The sequence below is a fragment of the Dipteris shenzhenensis genome, chromosome 7, assembly GCF_047967505.1.
Source record: "Dipteris shenzhenensis isolate YYH24624 ecotype China chromosome 7, Dip_SZ_1.0, whole genome shotgun sequence".
NCBI classification, from domain to species: domain Eukaryota; kingdom Viridiplantae; phylum Streptophyta; class Polypodiopsida; order Gleicheniales; family Dipteridaceae; genus Dipteris; species Dipteris shenzhenensis.
In genome coordinates, this window is record NC_141602.1 from 19,242,524 (window position 1) to 19,264,751 (window position 22,228).

The following is a 22,228-nucleotide window of genomic DNA, read 5'->3' on the forward strand; positions in this document are numbered from 1 at the left end:
TCGTAAGTGATAAGTCTGCATGAAGGTTTAATGCTGTAGCAAGGACAGATTATGCTTGAGACTATGCCTGTGTGCTTCAGTCAGAGTTAGTTTGCAGGAAATTTCCCTAGTATAGGAAAAAGCGCTATTTGGATTATGCATGTGTCAAATGCCTGGTCAGTGTGCATGTGGGATTGCAGGTATTCCCTAGTATAGGGAATTGTGTCAGAGTGTCAGTACACTGAATTGTGTTAGTTTGTAAATACAGTGTTCTAGCGGTGTTTTAAAAATAAAATAAAAAAAAAGCAAAACACCCATTGACCTGAATGGAAGCAGAAGAAGGGGCTTCCAGGAGGGACCCTGGTGAGTCAGGAGTCCGGCCGACCCAGTAGGTGTCGCGCCCAGGAGCTCACACCTTATCTGGCAGGATTGCATTACTTGAGGATGCCTTGCAACAACTATTAGCGCAACAGTTACAGGCCAATGCAGGGCAGTCTGAACTTAGAAGAGTGATACACAGTATGTCCGCCAGACCTTCTCGTGGAACCGGAGTCTAGTGTCCATACGGTCGAGCCTAGGAAGGCTTAAATACCAAATATTGCCAATTACAGGCCAGAAAAGTATTCTGGTCGGATGAACGACCGTAGTTCCGATGTCATTGAGACCTGATTACACAAATGGGACGAGGCGTTCGCCATTTGTGAAATCAGGAATGATATCAAGAAGATCCGCGAGGCCACCCACATGTTTAGTGAGGCAGCGGATCGGTGGTGGATTAAGCGACAAAAAAGATGGTATAGCATCTACTACCTGGGAGGGGTTTAAAAGAGAATTCAGGAAACACTTCTTACCTCTTGACGAAGCATCCCGAGCTTGGGATCAATATAGGAACTTTCGTCAGAGAAATTTGTCAGTGGCAGAATACATTGATAAGTTTCGAGAGAGCGTAATGAAGGTCGATGAACCCCTGTCTCAATCAATCCAAGTGAAAGATTTCATATTTGGATTGAATGATCGGATAAAAATGGAAGTTCGGGCTAAGTACGCGAACACGTTGGATGATGCAATAGCCATAGCCCTGAACTATGAAGATGCCAAGGGCAGCAGGCCAAGTGGGTTTGCACAGGTTGGAACCCAGTATGGGTATCCGAAGAAATCTGGGTTTAAGAAGAAATGGATTAGTAAAGGGAGTGGTTCTCAGCCGAGTGGTCAAGCCAAGCAGGCGAAACCAGCGGAAACTCCTAAACCAAGTACTACCATTGGAGTGAAGAGGAAAGTAACCCCAATGGCAGCCCGGGCTTGGTCTAAGTCTCCCTTAAACCCAGAGCAAAGAGAAAAGGCGAGGAGAGAAGGCTTATGTTTTGGTTGCCTTCAGCCTCATCAGTGGAAGGATTGTCCACGTAATAAGGATCGTCGGATGGCTGAGATGGTAGTTTCAGAATGCGACGTGGAAATGGAGGGAAGTCCCAGAGCGGAGGAGATGCAGATTCAGCTAGCGGGATCTTCTCAGAGGTCAGTACGAGGGTCTCCCAAACCACCCTGGCTAAAGCATCTACTGTGCTGGGCAGAGCTCATGCAGGAGTTTAATTTAACGATTCGGTACCGAAGAGGAAAAGATAATAAGGTTGCTGATGCGTTGTCTCGCATTATGCACAATATGAGTTTTACGGTATTAGAGAGTGCTCTAATGACCGAGATTAGAGAAACTCAAAAGGTGGACGAGTTTGTCTAGAGCTTATGGCCTAAAGCTCATGTGTTTAGACCCGGGGAAAATGAAAAGGATGACCTGGCATCCAGAAAAGGCCAAACTTATGCAAGATATACCATAAGGGATGGTATGCTGAAAAGAAATGGCAAGGTAGTAGTACCTAGTCAGAATGATCTCAGACAGAGAGTCATTCGACAGTGCCATGATAGCCCATGTGCGGGACATCCAGGAGTCGAGAAGACATATGATCTCGTGAAGCGAGATTTCTTTTGGCCAAAGACGAAAAAGCATATTCATGAATATGTGACACGGTGTTTCTTGTGTCAGGTAAGCAAGGCCGAGCGGGTGAAGCCACCCGGACTTTTACAGCCCTTGGAAGTACCACTAAGTAAGTGGGAGAGTATTTCCATGGACTTTATTGTAGGGCTGCCTACGACCCAAGGAGGGTATGATTCTATCCTTGTGGTGGTTGATCGTCTAACCAAGATGGCTCACTTCATTCCGACTAGAGAGTTTGTTAGTGCCCCGTAAGTGGCGGATTTGTTTATTAGACATATATTTCGTCTGCATGGATTGCCTAGATCCATAGTGTCAGACAGAGATGTCAGATTTACCGGTCATTTTTGGACAGCGGTATTTGAGACACTGAGGACTGAGTTGGGAATGAGTAGTGGGGATCATCCTGAGACGGATGGTTAGACGGAGAGAGTCAACCAGACTTTAGAGGATATGCTGAGGGCATATGTGTCATTGAGGCAACATACATGGGACAAGTGGTTGCCATTGTTGGAGTTTGCCTACAATGATAGAAAACATTCCTCTACCGGGTTCAATCCGTTTGAGCTGAACTATGGTTATAGACTAGCGAATCCAACTATTGTTGGAGTACCTAAGAAAGTGCCTAGTGCCGCGAACTTTGTGGTTCAGATGCGGGAGATGCTAGCACTTGCGAGAGCTAATATCCGTCAGGCTATGGATAGAGCCAAGGTCTATGCGGATGAAAACCGGTCTATAAGAGTATTTAAGGAAGGAGAAAAAGTTTTTCTCAGAGTTTCTTCGCACTCGAAGTCGTTAACTTCAGGAGAGTGTGCTAAGTTATCACCTCGATACTGTGGGCGGTGGTTAATTCTAAGGAGAATAGGCAAGGTAGCCTATAAATTAGAATTGCCACAGGGGTGTAAGGTGCACCCGGTTTTTCGTGTTTCGCGCTTAAAGAAATTTTTACATACAGGTGACTCACTAATTGAAGGTGTGGTTTTGTTTCAGGAGATAGAGGATAATGCGAGGCGCAAACCAACAAGAATCCTGGACCGAGGAACAATGCAAATACGAAATCGGAAGATACCCACGGTGTTGGTTGCATGGCATGGTCAGCCTCTATCTGAAGCTACCTGGGAATCTGTGTACCAGTTGCGGAGAGTATTCCCAGACTTTATCATCGAGGACGCTGATGTCTGAAGAGGGAAGGAATGTTACGCTCTAGCCGAGGTAGCATGACCTCGGAAGAATCAATCGACATTTCCCTTAAAGGATCTATGTTTGTAATTATTTGTTTGCGCTTCATGTAAATGATCGGGAGGGAATTAATGTCAAGGTCCTAGGTGAGGGTTGATAGCACCAGACTAGGTGGATCTAAGGCTAAGGGCCTAATGCAAGGAATGTGCCTAGGGGTAAAGGATATCAACATCAATCTGTCAGACTCTCCCTGCACTCCCTCTGAGATTAAGAACCATATGGGCGTGTTGGTCTGCAGGAAGCTTCCTGAAGGCTTTCCATGAATGCAGTCTTGAATTCTGCATTGGTGAAAGGTGCATCCAAAGAAACATACATCTCATCCTTTACCAATACAGGGATACGCTGCCAAATAACCTCTCTGGCATCATCTATAGCCTGTGTGCCCGGATCTGCAGTAAGAAGGGATGCAAAAAAATCTGAAGCTACACGCATGAAAACATCAGGATCTAACTGTAACACTCTGTCTGAGTCAACAAGCTGCGAGATACTATCTCTACTATGTCTGGGCCCATGAGTAGAGAAAAAGTGTTTGTTGACCCTGCCACCCATCTGAATCCAAAAGGATTCCCGAGCATGAAAGGCATATTCTACTCTCTGATCCAACAATGTCTGCATATGAGCCCTTGTTGCAGCAAGGCGCTCCTGAATCCAAACATCTGTGGGCCTCTTCTGCTCTTCCCTCTGAAGGGATGCTAACTGTTGGCGTATACCAATCTCACGTTTGAGAATGTCACGTCTCTTGGAATCAGCGACCGTATGATAATAGTCACTAATTTCGGATAAGGCTGCACCTACCTGAGATGGGCAGACAGCTCCACTCTGTATGTGAGAAACCCAATTCTATAAAATATCCTCCGTGAGGCTCTCCTCTGCATAAAAAGCATCCGGAATCCTGACACTGGCAGAGCGTCCTCTCCGATGAGGCTCAAGAATCTGCAACACCACTGGAAAATGATCCGACGTGGAAACCCCAGTAGAAATGCATACAGATCCTCCTCTGTTGAGTGCCCAATCGTCTACATAAAATCTGTCAATACGTGCATGGATGGGCATGTGTATTCTCCTGTTCGACCCAAGTACAGGAGTGACTGTGGCATAACATGAAAGGCATCATCCAACCAAGTGTCCCTACCACTGTACTGAAAGAGAAAGGCATCCCAGGCTGTCCTCTCCAAAGAATGAATTCCACCCTGTCTGCCTCCCTTTTTGTCTGAAGGCAACTCAACCATGTTGAAGTCACCACCAATGATCCAAGAATCTGCAATGGGGACCCAAGAGAGTAACTCCTTCCAAAAGGAGATCCGCTCCCCTCTGTTGTTGGGAGCTTAAGGATTGAGAAGACCAATCTTACGCCCTCCAATCAAAATAATGATCCATTGAGCTCTAGAGGGGGAGATAATACCATGACTAGCAACCAAGGGGAGAATAGAAGGAGAGACCGAAATGCAAGTACCTCCCCTTGTGCCCATAGCAGGTGACCAGAAGGTATGTCTTGAAAGCAGTTTGCCAGACTTAGAGCAATCACTGGCATCCAACTTGTGTTCCTGGATAAAAAGGATATCAATAGCATCTCCAGTGACACCTGGATGAAGCTGATTTCGGATCAGCTGCCTACGGCGACGATGTGGAACTTTGCTTAGGCCCTGTATGTTCCAGCTGACTATCCTCATCGACAGGAGGATGCTGGATGGAAAGGCTTACCCGACCTAGTAGAGGAGACCAGCTTCCTCTGGGCCGACGAAACACTCTTGCTGAGGATAGGAAACTCAATAGGTGAAATGATTCCCACACTTGCTAAAGGGGAGGCCCTATCAAAAGGAATCCCAATGATCGGGACCCCTAAGATGGAGGGCACAAACTCCTCATCATCCATGAAAGTAGCCGAATTTGCCAGTGCCAAAAAAGAGTTCTTGATAAGCAAGTTTGGCTGAGGAGTGTGAAGAAGACTTGCACTTGTGGAAGATGGAGGAGAAAGACCTGCCAGGCCTCTATCAGCAGAACTAGAGTTGGGGGCTGAGGAGGCCTGTGGCTGGGCTGAAGAGGAATGTGGAGTCCTCATCTGTGCCTTCACTTTCTCAGTTGTCCTAACTGTGGCAAGAACAGTCTGCGGGGAAGGAGTACCTGTAGCCCCCTCGTGGTCAGAAACCAAGGTGATTGGGGCTGGTGCATCTGAAGGCCCCTCTTGGTGTGGAGCTGTAGTATTTGGGGCTGCAGCAACATCCACCTCTGGAGTCTGGAAGGCGTCTGTCTGAATAGGATCAAAGGTGTTCTCTTGAGGTAAGGGAGCTGCTCAGATAGCTCTCCACCGTGGTACTAGGTGTGCTACGGGCATTGGGCTCCCTGCTACCCCTGGTGGTCCTGGGGTGCGCGAAGCAAGGTGCCCTGCTGCTCCTGGTGGTCCTGGATTGCGTGGTACAGGGTGCTGGAGAGGTGTAGTCGGGGTAGTACGTGAAGGAGCCGCACCAGAAGACCTCTTGGGCCTTTTTCTCTTCCTTGGGCAGTCTCTAGCAAAATGCCCAAGGGTCCTGCAAATCCTGCACTAGTCCTGTCTACATGAAATCTCGACTCTCTGTCGAAAGAGAGAGCCGTTGGGACGCTGAAGCATGATGTGGTCATTTGAGATGTTAGGGTCAGAGACAATGACCCTAACACGAGGCATCCCGTCTACACTGACTGCCTCTGCTGAGGAAGAAGGCATGCCAGGAATGGGGGGGGTCTCAGTGACCACTCCGAATGTGGCTCCGATAGTGGCAAGCAATCGATGGTAGATCTGAGGAAGACCAGGAAATCTAATGAACAGTGATGTGACTTGCCTGTCCTCCTCAACTGGATCAAAGCCCAAGGTGTAGGGTAAAAGAAAGATCCTCCTCGAACCCAAAGCTAGGGGATTAGCTTTGAGAACAAGGGCTGTGGACTCGTGGGAGTCGAAAACCACTTGGAAGAATCCACATCCTAGAAGTCGAATATCCCTGAGGTGTGGGGCGAGATCTCCTGGTAATGCCGCCAGCATCCAGTCTCTAGCCTGTGACTGGAAGGGTGTGACCCAAAGATGCGGGCGAAAAGTGATGTGGAGCCCTCTAATTCCACATCTTTCTTGAGTTGCTTCAACTTGTCTTCTGAAAAAATGAATGTTCTCGCGGCCGGTGGAAGTGGACGGAGATTGGCTGAATGGGGATCCATTCGCCAATCGATGTGAAAAGGCCGATTCCAACACTGAAAAAAGCTCCGTCCATGAAACTATTGCCCAGGACGCCCTGGAACACGGGCACAGGAAGAAGGAGAAAGAGAGGGTAGGAGAGAGGGGAAGGGAAGGAGAGGAAAGACTGAGGGGGGAAGATGGAGGTAGGCTGAAGGGGGAGGCGTAGGGGAGCTGAGCTAGGAAGGAAGGGGGCGGGGAGGGAAAGGGTGGTCGGGGAGGTTTTTTTTTTTTTTTTGGGGTAAGGGGGGGTTAGGAGGGAAGGAGGGGGCTGTCGGGGATGGAAAGGGAGGGCGGGGGAGAGGAATTGGGGGGGGGGGGGGGGGGGAGAGGGAGAGCGGGGGAGGAGAAGGGGGTGGGGGGCTTGGCGGGTGGGGGAGAGGGAGGGCGGGGAGGGAAAGGTAGGGGGCAGCGGGAAGGGAGAGGTAGGGGGCAGTGGGGGGGGGGGGAGAGGGATGGCGGGGGAGGAGAAGGGGGCGGGGGGGCTGGGGGATGGGAGAGAGGGAGGGCGGGAAGGGGGAGGGAGGGGTGGGGGGGCTGCTGGGAGGGCGGGGAGGGAGAGGTAGGGGGCAGGGAGGACGGAGAGGTAGGGGGCAGCGGGGGGGGGGGAGAGGGAGGGTGAGGGAGGAGGAAGAAGAGAGGGAGGGTGAGGGAGGAGGGAGAGGGGGCTGGCGAGAGGGGAGGGAGAGGAGGAGCAGCGAGGGGGGGCAGCGAGGGTGAGGGCGAGGGAGAGGGGGCTGGCTGAGAGAGGGAGAGGGGGAGGGCAGTAGCTCACGGGGAGAGGAGCAGCTCAAGATCCTGTTTGTGTGTCAAAAAGGCAGAGAACCTTTAACTCAAACATGGCAAAGAACTTTTAACTCGAACATATAAAAAATATAAAAGATTTAGATTCATTTTATGCATAGCAAGGGCAGAGAACCCATGAGCCCGAAGTATCTACCGCACAAGAGTGTGCACATCCTGATGCAAAGAGGTATGTCGGTGAAGAACCAGGCGAGAATGCCCTCGAATGATGTGTCGATGAAGGCCATAGGAGCAGCTACCAAGGGAGATCATGTCACGACTCTCAATGCACCGAAAGGAGTTACAAAAGTCGAGTAACTTCACTTTATTTTACAATGTCCCTGAACAAATGTTACAAAATAGTGACGATTTTACAAAATTTCTTGGCAAGCCTCAAGCGTTTTACATAGAGGATGCTGTAATACAACTGTAGGAATCAAAGAATCAGAAAAGCCCTAATTTTTGAAATTAGGGTTTCTGATATTTTCTCAGAAATATGCAGAAGTGCATCAAAGGCTAAATATGCCAAAATCTCCAAAAAATACTGAAAATCTGGGCTAAAATTGCAAAAGTCGATTTTTAGGTCAAAAATCACAGTTTTGACGGTTTTTCACAGATTTCAGCACAAAATGAACATGGAAACTTGCTGTGAGTATGGATAAGCTTCTCCTCAGTAGGACGACCAGTTCTAAAGCAGAAAACGTCAAAAAAGATGGCTGGAACCCTAAAATCGGAGGTGGTTTTGGCAATACCAGCAGTGGTTTTGAGGATGGGAGCTGATTTTGAAGGGGCTTTTGCACCAGGATAAGGCGCCCTGCTGTAGTGACTGCAAATATGCAAGAAAATTTGGAGTTGATCAAAACCACCCAATCGAAAAGCTGTTTTCTTGTTTCAGCAAGCGATTCTCGCGATGAAACTCATCCAAAAGCTCTCTAGAAGGCTGGACCAGCAAAGAGAAGGTGCGGCAATCGCTGAAGAGACGGTTCGAGTACAAGATCAAAGTGATGGCGGGCTGGAGCAGCATCGGACTTCAATGGAGAGGCTAAGGAAAGGGGAGGGCATCTCTACCTTGGAGGGAGAGGGTAGCTTCCATTTGCGGGCCTCCCTCATTCTCTAGGTTGAGCTAGGTGAAGGGAAGCCAAAAGGTAGGGGAGGTGGCTCTGATACCACATGAAGGAACATGATGGAGAGAGGGAGAGAGAGAGGGTAGGCTACGGAGAGAGGAAGTGATACTCAAAAGGAGACATAATGAAATGGAAATGAAATGATGAGCAATGAACAAAAATGAGAGTACTCACATGTAGACCAAAGAGCTTGTACCTTGATACTTGATTGATTTGACACTAGACAAGTATAACTCTTATATAAGAGCACACACACACATATGAACACCTATGCATATGGGATAACTCCCAATGTGACACATGGCATCCATAGGACACACTAGGCTAGAACTCATACTAGAACACACCAAACTGACTCAACTTGGCTTCATATTCTAACACTATAGTCTATGCTTTGAAGAAATGAAGGCACTATTTGTATGGTGCTAAATTTGAGATCATTTTTTATCAGGAAAGCATGAAATGGATTTGCAATCAGTAAGAGCTTAAAGGAAGAAAAGCTAGATGGGCTGAAATAATGCAAGAGGTTGATATCCAATTGACATATAGGAAAGGGAAGTTCAATGTGGCAGCATACTCCCTAAGCCGAATTCCAATTGTTAATGAATTCATTTTTACTCAATTCCAGAATGATTTCGTAGAGTCCTTAAAAGGAAAATGTGAGTTTGATTTTCACTTTTCTAAAATATGGAAAGCTTTTTTTTTTTTTTGCAAAAAGAGACTTCTATTAAGTATTAAAGAAAACCGTTAGAGCAAGCTCCATACGGGATACACCATGCAATGCATGAAAAGCTGAAAAGCCAAAAAGAAAGGATTGGGGCTGATAGTGCCATCTCAATCCTGTAGAACCCTCCGAGACAAAGGGAGAACCCCTCCAAACTCGTAGGAATACAGTCCTCCTAGAAGAAAGCCTATGGACCAGTGAGTGACAACCAAGCAACTGATCCCCAGGTTAGGAAGAAGGGTGCTCTATGAAAAATGCAAAGTATCCTAGCAACACCCTTCCAAATCATCCTCGCCTAAGTGTACTCCCAAAGGTAGTGCTGGACTGACTCAATCGCTGAGTGGCATCGAGGACATGTAGGGTCAGCCCCGAACCTGGATCTCCACACGTTCACAATCCCTCCATGAATAGTAAGCCAGATGAATAACATGATTTTCCTATTCCTGAGGTATTTCCAAAGTCTCCTCCAAAAGTTTTTCTGCATCTCTGTAGAAATCTGAAAAGTATCCCAATGAGGAGCTCTAGAGGGCCTCCAACCTCTACAACTGACCTGGAGTCTCCTGGCATTTCTGACCGTGTAACGAAAGAAGGGGATGCTCTTCTCTTGGTGCCCTGCATCTATCCACTCCCATTCCCCTGGATATAAGGTTGTAGATGTTAGGGAGTTAGGGTCATCTTGTTGCTAGTGTAACTCGTGTGCACAGCATGCGGCCGAAGAGGCTACGCGGCCATCTGGGAATGGCAATCTGCCCTGCAAACTTAAAGCACACATGTACGAAGCAAAGCATTTGCATGTAACCATGATTTGAGTATAGCAAACTGTCTCTCATCCCTGGTTCCAAAGAATGCAGATTTTCTGTAGAGGAACATATGTGCCTGAAGATACACCTAGCTAGTGAACATGTGGACCCTCTGTTTGATTTGCCTTTGAAGCCGGTTAAGCGGTACGGAAGTCAATTTGCAAGGTTCGTAGATGAGAATCTTGAAGTGATAGTGTGACACTTTGACGAGGGAAGCTCTTGAAGACTCTCCAAATGCCCACCATGGAGGTGGCTCTCCTCTCATCTAGACTATTGCATGCATCAACAAAGAGCTTCTTTCACATAATGGGCTGACTGTACATCTCGTCTTAATGCTGATGATCATTGCCAAGAGAGGAAGTCAGATGTGGGTATATCTAAATATCCATATCCTTCTCAGCAACCAATCCCCACCTCTATAGGGGGCACACCTTTGAATATGCTATGTGAAGAAATCCTATCGAGGCTATTTCCAGGAAGGAGTCCTCTAACAACCAACTTGCCTAACAAGGATCTGCACTGCATGTCAGGATCATTGATATTGAGGCCAGCCTCATATAAGGGAAGAATGATGGTGCTCTAGGCCACTCTGGCCCTCCTGTCATGTGAGACGTCAGAGAAACCTCCTGCACCAGTCAATATAATAATGTGAAAAGCAACTGCTGCAGGAAGTAATGTACCAAGCAGAGGCTAACAAACTTGGTTAACAAACTTGGTTCACTGCAAAGCTCTGGGGGTTAGGTCCAAGGCTGTGAAGATCCAACTACAACCATGCTTTTAAATCCAAGTACAACCTTTGGTGTTCTACATGCTTCATGCATTTTAATGCCTTGGCTGAGAATGAGAGTGGGCTGAAAATTGCTCACCTTAATACAGACAGGGGGGGTCAATATATGTCAAAGGAGTTTGCTGTTTTTTCTTGGCCTCACGTGGCATTCATTATCAGTGCACGGTGCCTTACACCCCTCAGCAGACTCCCGTGGCTGAGAGAAAGAATAGATCAGTGATGGAGATGGCCAGGTGTAAAAAGTTTACACAGAGCCTCAGGCAGGTCTATCAAGCTTTTGTACATTCTTCTCAAACACTTCAAATGTGGGCATATGGTCATGTCAAGATCCGTTATTTTTGGGAGTCATTAAAAAAAGTGTCGGTAATTTTGTAGCTTGTTAGGATGGTCAACCTCATTCTGATTTAATAGCATCTTTCTTGTGGGCTGTTGCTATTATCTTATGTTTTTGTGGATAGTATGCAAGCATTCTATCCTCTTCCATTGTATAAACTAGTTGGTGTCAAAATTTTGTCCAAATTGAAGAACCTGCAATTGAGTTCAAGTGGTGCACTCTTTATGAGATTAAATAAGCCATAAGTATACTAAGCCAAGTGATGTATCATGTTCCCCATTTCTCTCAATCCTGGAGTAACAGAAAAAATCAATGAGTTCAAACTAATTGACATAATCCTAGATGTTGGTTCATGGAATCTGAAGTTGATTGTTTCACAATTAAGGTTTTTTCTTTTGGAAGTGCGTTTAATAAAATGCTGGTCTCTTTGCAGTAGTGTGCTGCATTATGGACACGCAGCGGCTCCAAATGATCGGGTAAAATCTTTCTTGATGTCCTTTTTAGTTCCAACCATCAGCTTGTCCCTTATATACAGCTATGTCTGTATTGGTTCTATTTGCATTTGAGAAATGGCAAGGTATGCAGGGGATAATTACATTGCTTATGTGAGATTGTACTTCTCAAATTGGTGACATCTGTGGATGCATTCAGACATGTCGCAATGAAAACTTAAAGCAAAACTTGTAGAGGGGATTAAAAAGAAAAAATTTATGCATGTCAAAATAAGCATCCCACTTATATCACCAACCATCAGTATGCTCTTTGATGTTTCTACTTCTTCTCTTTTGAGGTGAAAGGACGAATAAACGAAATGGTGTTGGAATGAAGATGTATTTTGAGTGCTTGAATTATCTCGTTTTGAACCTGAAGCATCGATTGCATCAAATTAAACAGCTGGTTCTTTGTACTCCTCAGTGAAAGGAATAGGATGCCCCCTATATCAGTGTCATTAATCTAGGCCATAACTGTAGAGGAAATTGAGCATGAAGGAGGGCTGCAAAGAAGAAAACACTGGCTTTTCCTGGTAAATCAAGCCTTCAATAGTGAATTTTAAAACTGCTTTTTGTATTAAAGGTCACCTATTGTGGGTCCAAGCCTACAATATCACTCTATTACTGGCCCAAGCCTACAACAGCATACCAACTCCAAAATCAGCCATCACTAGCATATAGCTAGCACATCAGACCAACAATAGTTACACCTAATCAGCCGACCGACCTAGCAGTAGCCGGCATCCACCGGCCATCAAGCAATGCATAAGTTATGGATTGAGCAAGCTACCACATGCAATTTATTCACTTAAACAAAAAAAAAAGAGGCTACACTCGATCATGCTTTGGCTCATAATGCAGTACAAGCAGGCAGTGCCACTCTCGACACTTACTCTTGTAGACTGCTCTACATTTGACACCCTTTTGTTCGTCTCCCTTCCATGCTCACACCTATACTACCCTCATATTCTGCATCTATCAACCTACATACTTTCCTCATCAAGCTGTCACACACTCCAACCATGTTGCCACACCCATCAATGACAACTACTACTGTTTTCAACACAATTACTTCCTAGCCTAAATACTCTCCCTTCATCAGGCTCGACACGTTTTCGACACCGAGAGTCTCCTCAACATGCTCCGTTGACGATAACATCAAAACTACTACTAGGAGATTAAACTTGCACACTCTCTAGTCCCAGGTCCAATCCTTGCTAGACCGCACTAGGTACATTAGGCATGCCATTTCATCGTAGAACGTTACTGCTTCCGGATGCATACTCCAAAAGGCCCAGGGTCACTTGATTGCCAGTCTCAGCTAGGCAATTTCCTTTGCCCCAAATTTCAATGCATCAAGAATCCAAGCACACCCATGACTGCGTTCTACAACAAAACTCGCTTACATGGGATGATCGATTGTTAAGCTTGTACATCCTATCAGAATTATCCCTCAACCTTGCACAGGTATGTACAATCTCTAGATTAAATGTTCCACATAGGAAACCACTTCACAACATCTTCCAACTCAATACCCATAAGACCAATAGTCGACTAGAGAATCTAGCTCGAGCCTAGCTTTGATATCAACGTATAGGCCTATTTCCCTTTGACTGAACTCACGAAGTTATTTGGCGATACAACAACGTAGGGTTGTAATGATAGGTTATTGTACCTTGGACCACCCCCGATTAGCACTATCAACTATCAACTATTAGTAACCCCTAGGTGTCCATACAAACAAGACACCCCAAAGGATGTCCTTGACCTAGACTAGCTCCCTGGGCTTCACAGGGAGATCCAGCCTAATGGTGATTGCTGCCCAAACAATCAGCATGGGTCTTCTTATTTTGCCCAAACTCCTCTGAATATAATTAGGTTGAACTTGAATGTTTCTTTGATCTTAGTCATTAAGGCCCTCTCTAATACTATGAAACTCATATTATACACAACACATCAGTAACTTTATTATAGTTCCCTCTTTGATGCCGGATTATCATACGGAGTCCCTACATGAGTTCTACCCACCTAGCTTGGTGGCCACTCAAATCAGGCTCTTCATAGAAATACTTTAGAGTATCATGATTGACATTGACATAAAACTTTGTACTATGTTACTAATGGGTCCATGCTTGCAAAGCATGAAGTCCACAGAGGACATCTTGCTTGAGTCTGCCTTTCAGCCTATCAGGGTTGTAGGTCTTTTGGAGTAGGGGTCAGATTCAGAGTGGTTCCTTGACCCAGACCCCAGGCTTCTCTCCATTGGATCTTGGAGGCTTTGGCTCTACGGGGGAGTTCCCATTAGGTTTTTGCAGTGGGACCTTGGAGAGTGGGAGTGGATTGACGCAGGGCATCGAGAGAAGAGCATCCCCTTTTTTGCTACATGGTCAGTAATGCCAGGAGATTCCAACTCAGTAGTAGAGGTTGGAGACCTTCCAAAGTTCCTCATTAGGAGGCATTTGATATCACTGCGGATTTGCAGAGGTGCTTCTGGAGGAGACTCTGGAAATCCCACAAGAATAGAAAGATCACTCTTTTCTTTTGGCTTTCTATCCATGGTGGGATTGCATGGAGATCCAAATTTGGAGCCGACCCTACTTGCCCTCGTTGCCTCTCTGCTTTGGAGACGATTCAGCATTGCTTATGGGATTGCAGACAGGCGAGGATGATTTGGATGGAGGTAGCCAGGATTTTCAGTCACTTTGTGCACTCATTCTTTATGACATGGGGCTCAGTGGCTTGGCTTTCTCTTACTGCCCAAGGTGCCATAGTGGATACTTTTCTTTTTACTCTTGTGGCGGTATTTGGCTGGTAAGCACCGCCCATTATCCTAGCTTGCTTGGCTTGGTTATTGGGTCGCTGCACTGTTCCTTTCCTCAGGTTCCTTTGGGAGCTTATACTAAGTCCTAGGATGCACAAAACCACTTGGCTTGCCTCTTGCATCAGTGCAATCACAATTGCATCATCAAGCGTGTTAGTGCATTTCCATCTGATTTCCATTTGTCATTCAAAATGAATATAGTCCTCGCCTTGAACAAACTGTAGTAGAGGGTCAAGGATGTTCATAAGAATCTCGCAAAATTTGTCAGCATATTTAGCTTTTGATTAAGCCCTTTGATCTGAGATATCCATACCCATCCCCCGCTCTAGAAGCGTGTCAATAGAGATGTGATTTTGCAGAAAACTCAGACCTGATTTTGCAGAAAACTCAGATCAGTTTATGACAAAGTTTGATAGACAGCTGCATATAGGATTCATGATGTGGTTGAAGGGTTGCTTCCACTGGAAGTTGAAGGCACATCAGAGCAGCCAGTAGAAGATCAGAATACTCAGCATACACATGCCGTTGTACAACAGCCTTTGGATGCTCCAGATCAGGTCTAGGGTCAGCCTATTACACATGAGGTTTTGCATGAGGTTGGAGAGGGCTGTTTCAGAGGAAGCTAGAACAATCCCTAGATGGCTGTTACAGAATCTGGAGGACAGCAGATTTTCAGCCCCCCTCTCTAGTAGGACAAGGGCTGATTCAAGAGGGACAAGTGGAGCAAACTTTGTTTATTCAGCTTGGATGAGTTCAGTATAAGATAGAAAAGAACCAAGCAGTTTTGAGGGTGCTCAAAAGAATGAGCATTGGATGAGAGCCATGTAGGTAGAATTGGATTCTATCATGAAGAACAGTAGATGGGCACTGCTGGATCTGGCCATATGGGGACAAACTGGGTGTAGAAGATTAAAAGAAGATAAGGGATAAACTATGATGAACCTTTGTCTCCACTTCCCAGGATGACCATCATCAAGTGTGTTATTTCATTGGCTGCTCATTGTGGTTGGAAAGTACATCAGTTGGATACCTCACTAGGTACTTGCAGGAAGAATTGTTTGTGAGGAGTAAGTTTTGCAGGCAAGGGTACATCGCAACCCAGTCGTTACAGTGGATACACTGGAACATTTTCTGTTGGCAAGGCAATACAAGACGCTGGACCCCGCACCTCTTATGCAGGGGCACTACAGCAAACAAAAGGAGGCTTTTTCGACGTCCCTAGAAGGTGGACTATTCTGGCAACTACTAGACCGTCGAAGCTACAAGAAGAGGGACAAGACCATCAGAGAGAAGGTGAACGGGCCGGTGCTGAGAAGCCGGAAGAAAAGGATGGTGCACCGCAAAGCAGGCGAACAATTAGCAGGCTCCAAGGACCTCAATGAAGGAGAGCGAACACCTGAAGATTCATGAAAGTTTCATGCAAAGAGCGTCCCAGCTGTAGGGACGGAGAATGCTCATCAAGCAGATAAGTCGGTTACTGCAGTCATCGATGAGGATGATCTAGAGGACACAGAAGACTTTCTTTTTGATCACGCACTAGTTGGATTCCTGCATGATCCTCGTGTTAGAAAACATGGTGTGAGTGAGACACACACACACACACACATTTTTTATATTGAAATCTTATATTTTTGTGTGGGAAACCTCAAAAAGAGGTAAAAACCCACCAAATAAGTACAATAAAAAAATTTACAAGTAAAGCCTCAGAGCAAAAGTCATGAGGCAGCCAAAGTAAAAAGTTACATATCAAGCTGGAGGAGAATCCAGCTTCAAATTATTGCTCTGTAAAAACTGATGCAGTGATGAAACCATACCATCAATAAAAACCAGTTGTTTTTTGCCCTTGTGATTCTTCTTGATATAGGCTGGTACCCGAAATTTCTGAATCACAAGGTCAAAAACCTGTTGTAACATGGGATGAAAAGATTCCAGTAAAAAAGGCACTTTGGTACAGGCATCAGAGGCAAAGGAGCTAGATCAACATCTGTATCCTCCGACGAAAGAGCTGCATCTGATAAAGCAGGACTCGGCATTTCAGCTTCACTTAGAGGATCAACCTAAGAAAAAGCATGTGCAACATCCTGTATGATCCCCTCTGCAAGGGGCACATCCATATCTAGAGGAGAAGGAGGCTGATGATGCTCAACGGGAGTCGGATCCTGAACTTCTTCAGCAAGAGAAAGATTAACCTGGGATTTTTCACCTACTTCCAGTAATGCTTTGGAGCAGCAAAAGAAGGCTTATCCAGTAATGTTTTAGCAGAAACCGGAGGAGAAGGAAGAGTAAACTTTACTATTGAAGAAGGAGCAGGAGGAGTGGTCTTGGAAGCCGAAGGGCAAGCACGTGCAAAATGACCAACATGCAGGCACCGATAACATGCTATAGGAAAAGAGGCAAAATGCAGCCTGATGCACATCGGATGAGCAAATCCCAAATCAAGATTCAGAGTAGAGGGCATAGGCTGCATCATATCCCATAAAATACAAAGGCGAACATCCCGAGTAGCCTGCAAAAACTCCTCTCTCCCCCACTAGCCTCTCCGCTCCCTCCCGCTAGCCTCTCCGCTCACTCCCGCTAGCCTCTCCGCCCCTCCCCGTAGCCTCTCTGAGAGATAGTCTATCCATGTGGAGCCCCAGTCGCTCAAACCATCTCTCTGTACGTGCATACCAGCACCTCTGATCTCCTCCTGCTGCAAGTGCCATAGAAGAGGATAGAGCTATCCATGGTAGCTTGCTACGCCCCGAGGTATAATCCCCATATTCCCTAACTCGGTACAGATATGTGATGACCTGAAATGCAGCATCTAGCTGTAAAGGAGGTGACCCAAACTCAGCCTGAATGATCTGGTGAGGAACGGATGGCTTACCACGAATCATCCGTGATAGCATGAGAACCTGTTGCCGCTCCACACGGGCCCACTCTGTATCCGATAAGTCTGGCCCCAACAAGGATTGTCGTACATCCCCGCTGGGCGAGCCAAGGAGTCAAAAAGCAACCCCTTGGTGCGTGGATCCTGAAAGTGTGAGCGGAAGCACTGCCTCTCTAGCCTGGCCAATGAGGCATACCCTCTACTCAAGCGTGCCTGCATCGCGGGTCTCATACTGAAGCTCAGTCCGGAGAAGATAACCCCAAGATAAGTTTATGATGAAACTATCTCAACAGATGACCCCGCAAATGTGAACTGCTCCTGACGCATGATGGCTTGAGATGTATTGAAGATCATGACCTTGGTTTTACCGGCCTTCAAATCATGAGACTCACAAAAGACTGTAGTGCGTCTAGGTGTCTCTGAAGCCCCTCTGCTGAGGAAGACAAGAGAGCCACGTCATCTGCATGCAAGTCTGCTAACCTCGGAGTCAAGTACTAATGCATAAATCTTGGACATGACATGTCCAATCATAATGGTTGTAGTTCTCCGGGCTCATGGGATCCCCTGCGTTGTGGATGGGTGAGATAGTGTTAATGGTCCAAGTCTGTGGGAATCCCAAACAAACCGCTTCATTAAAAAGCCTTGCAAAGATCGGGGCTAGGAGGTTAATCCCATATGCAATGAACTCAGTGCATAGTCCCTCATGATCCTTCGCTCGGTCATTATGAAGTTTCATTACAGCATCCTTTACCCCTCCTCTAGTGAAGAGGGTGCAGGATGTGGGACGAGGCATGTGTGAGAGGCTAGGGACTGGCTGATTTGGTATGTCATAAAGTGTACGTGCATAATCAAACCAGATTTGAGTGTCAGTGAGTGGCGGAGGGGACCGTCCTTCCAGAAATCTCCGCTAGAAGTCCTTAGAATTGTTACTAAACAAAATGTTTAGTAGCTCCTCCTCGTTTCGACGAACGAAGTCGAGTTTCTTCCTCCGTACCAGTCTACGGTATTCACGTAGTGTATCTGGTGCACTCGGAAGACTGTTTTTGGTTTCGAATCTGAGTTGACGGCATAAGGCTTTACACTCATCATCGCACCAACTATTACAGGGTACGGTTCTAGGGGGTGGTGTGGGAAAAAGCATGAATGGCAGCCTCGTGTAGTGAGCAGGTGACAAGGGCAGCATGATCCTCTAAAAGGGGTATGAAGTCAATATAACCGAGAAGTATGTACAGATGGCCAGAGTAAGAAGGTCAGTGATCCTGATCAAAGCGTATATCGTGGTAGGTGGAGTAAGCACTGAGTGGGGTGGAAGGTGCTGTGCGAAGGGAGGTGGAGATGCGAAAGAAAAGGTATGTATGATCAGCCCCTGGGGGGAGAGGTGCTACAGTGAAGTCAGTAATGCGAGATGTGAAGACAGGGGATCCCATGATGTAATCAACAACACTAGAGCCCCCCCCATGTGGAAAGCATGTGAAACCACTTGAAGCGGGCCATGTGTCAAGACCATTATAGATAATGAGATCATGTATTCTGCCTAGGTCTAATAGGGCCTGCACATAGGATGAGAATGGACCTCGCCTGTCAGCCGAAACCCGTAGCATACCTGCCTCCTCAAGGTCAACATCTGCCAGTAGAGTGGAATCATCTCTGAAATCAAGAACTGGTACCTGACGGGCCCTTGTCCTCGCGTTGAAGTCCCCCACTAGAAGGACTTCTCCGCGGCTAGAAAAGTCAACGATGGACGCACACTCCCGATTCATGTGGATCCGGATCCGACGCACAACCACTCGTGACCTTTTCATAGCAATATGCTACTTCCCGCAAGACACATCCCACTTCGCCAAAGTGGCACGAGAGGAGGGTGAGACATCGCCATATGCACCCTTACATCAGGATATCCCAGACCTTTCAGCCCGCGGGGAAGTTCTCCTTGTTGGGGACTTCAACGCCAGGACGAGCACGCGCCAGGCACCACTCGTGGACTTTCGAGACGACTCTATCATGCTACCGGACATGGACCCAAACGGAGCAGGTATGACCAGGATCTCATCGGACCGATACGGGCTTGTTACACCATATGGACACGCGCTCCTTGATCTGGGCAGGATGCATGATCTCATCATCTACAACGGGCTTGACTTATGGCCCTTCTCAAGTGGTTTTACTTGCTTCCCACACGAGGGGGGTACTAGTGTAGTAGATTACATCATGGGATCCCCTACCTTCACTTCATGTATCATCGACTTCACAGTAGCACCACTCCCTTCAGGAGCTGATCATTTATACCTATTCGTCACTATCGCCACCCCACGCTTAGCCACACCACACACACCACATAGGAACCACGACACCTACCACGACTTACACTTTGAGCACAGCCTCTCACCTGCCTACTCTAGACGCCTAAACAGACTCCTAACCTACATCGACCACATACCACTCATAGAGGACCGTGCTGCCCTGATTAGTCGCACACTCCACGAGGCTGCCCTCCAAATCTTTCTACACACCACACGATCCACTAGACCACCACCTCTTGGTTCAGTACCCTGCAACAATTGGTACAATGCGGAGTGCAAGGCTTATCGCCGACAACTCCGACTTGAAACCAGATGTGACCTCCCGAACACACTAGACACGGTACGCAAGTACCAACGTCTCGTACGTCGGAAGAAGCAGGCATTTCTTAGTCAAAATGAGGAGCAGCTGCTAAACATCATGTACAGTAACAAGTCTAGGGATTTTTGGCGGAGATTCCTTGAGCGTAGGTCTCCATCACCCCTCGTCGATACGAGAGTCTGGTACACGTATGCACACCATCTTTATGATGTCCCACACCAGCCCACTCCAGATCTCATACACACACCTCGTCCCACCACTTGCACATTGTTCACCAGAGGGGGAGTCAAGGACGCGACATTGAAACTGCACAATGGCCGAGCTAAGGATCACGAGGGGCTATGCACTGACTTTATCGCATACGGGATCGACACGTTAGCCCCGATCCTAGGAAAGCTATTCAATGACGCTGTTTGCCTTGGCTTCCCCCGCACTTGGACACTCAACACCATCACCTCCATCCAGAAGGCAGGGGATCCCATGGACCCGAGTAACTACAGGACTATCATGATTAGACATGTGATGTCCAAGATCTATGCAGTTGTATTGGATGCGTCGGTCAGCCTGTTCGTAGAGATGAGAGGGCTAAGAGTAGAGGGTCAGGCCGGTTTCAGGCGAGACCATGGGACTATGGATCACATACTCACACTCAGGAGTGTCATTGAGGAGGCCAGATCACGGAAGGAGAGGGTATATTGCTGCTTTGTGGATTTCCGCAAAGCCTTTGACACAGTACCTCGCGCTCGTCTCATCACACGCCTATAGACACTGGGATTTGATCAGGAGATCATCTGGGCAGTCATGGCACTTTATGAGAGAGTCTCAGGCCGAGTTGGGACAGGCGCAGGTTGGACAGATGAGATCTTGAGTACCATAGGGGTCAAACAGGCTTGTCCCTTATCACCAACCCTGTTTGGCCTCTACATCGATGAGCTTGAGACTTTCATGGGGGTGTTCGAAGGGACCGGTTGCTCACTTATCAGGATCATCATCAGGATTCTTCTTTATGCAGATGACGTGGCACTCTTGTCGTGCACACCCGAGGGGCTCCAGCAACACCTGGATGCACTGCAGGCTTTTTGTTTATCCCATGATTTGGAGGTCAACCTTGGCAAGACCAAGGTCATGATCTTTAACACCTCTCGAGCAAACATGCAACGGAAGCAGTTCACTTTCGGTGGGCCAGTTGAGATTGTATCCTCATACACTTACTTGGGGGTCATCTTCTTCGGCCCGATCTTCACGATGAGACGAGTGCTGCAGGCCAGACTGAGTAGGGGATATGCCTCACTGACTCGGCTAGAGAGACAATGCTTCCACTCCAGAGACAATGCTTCCACTCCCACTTCTAGGACCCTCAGGTCAAGGCTCTTCTCTTCGACTCCTTGGTTCGACCAGCTGGTATGTATGGCAGCCCTTGTTGGGGATCTGACATGTTAGAGATAGAGTGGGCGCTCCGCACGGGTGGAGCGCGTGCAGATCCTCATGCTCTCAGGGATGATCCGGGGGAAACCATCTATACCACATCACATCATTTAGGCCGAGTTTGGTGCTTCTCCACTCCAGCTAGATGCAGCCTTTCAGACCATCACATATCTACACTGGGTTAGATCATATGGGGACTGCACATCAGGGAGAGAGAGGTTGCCATGGTTGGCTCTCGATTCCTCCATGAGGTTGGCAGCAGAGGGAGACGAGCGATGCTGGTATGCACGGACTCACAGATGGTTTGTGAGACTAGGGTTTGACATCGATAGGATACCTCCTTTTGAGTATAGTTTAGATGCCTCTCCGGTACTCCCATCCACCATCCCAATCGGGCCACACACCAACCAGATCATTCGAGAGGATCTCCTGCAGCTACACATCTTTAGGACCTGGTTGGAGCCGAGGGAGCTTCCAGTGAAGCTGAGTTTCTACAGAGATTACTGTCTTTGTATTTCGGAGGAGGAATTCATCACACCACCGGGGTACACTGAGCTTCATATGCCTCACTCACTACGGATGTCCACCGGATAGTTTCGGGTATCATCACACCGCCTCCGCATAGAGAGTGGCAGGGCAGAGGGGATCCCTAGGGAGTATCGCATATGCATATTGTGCGACTGTGAGGAGGCTGAGTCGGAGGAGCATTTTATTTTCAGGTGCCCAGTGTACTACGAGATCCGAGGTCGCTACCACTGTCTCTTCAGAGACGGCTCCGGGCTCCTTTTCAGATTCCTCACCTACCCAGATCAGAGATGCCTCGCAGCCTTCGTTCACGAGGGGGTCCGACACAGAGAGTACTTACTCAGGCGACAAGGCTTAGCCACATCATCAGACACCTTTCAGAGCAGGATCACAGGGTTCTTCCCATCGAGTGACATTGATCGTCCAGTCTCTAGCCGCAGACGTGACAGAGACCTCGACCCGACGACCGCAACATGACACACGAGACATCGAGGGAACACACAGATCACTCTGGGGGACCTCCCATCA

The 22,228-nt window shown here is 47.3% G+C and overlaps 1 protein-coding gene across 2 annotated transcripts in view; it reads left to right on the forward strand.

Moving 5' to 3' along the window:
- Nucleotides 1-22,228, forward strand: part of LOC147900056 (Metallopeptidase M24 family protein) — a 158,621-nt gene that overhangs the window by 37,173 nt on the left and 99,220 nt on the right. For both annotated transcript variants that reach the window (XM_087376873.1, XM_087376871.1), the window contains one exon: nt 11,384-11,426. In XM_087376873.1, the coding sequence (XP_087232999.1) occupies nt 11,384-11,426 (43 nt within the window). The remainder of the gene's footprint in view (nt 1-11,383; nt 11,427-22,228) is intronic.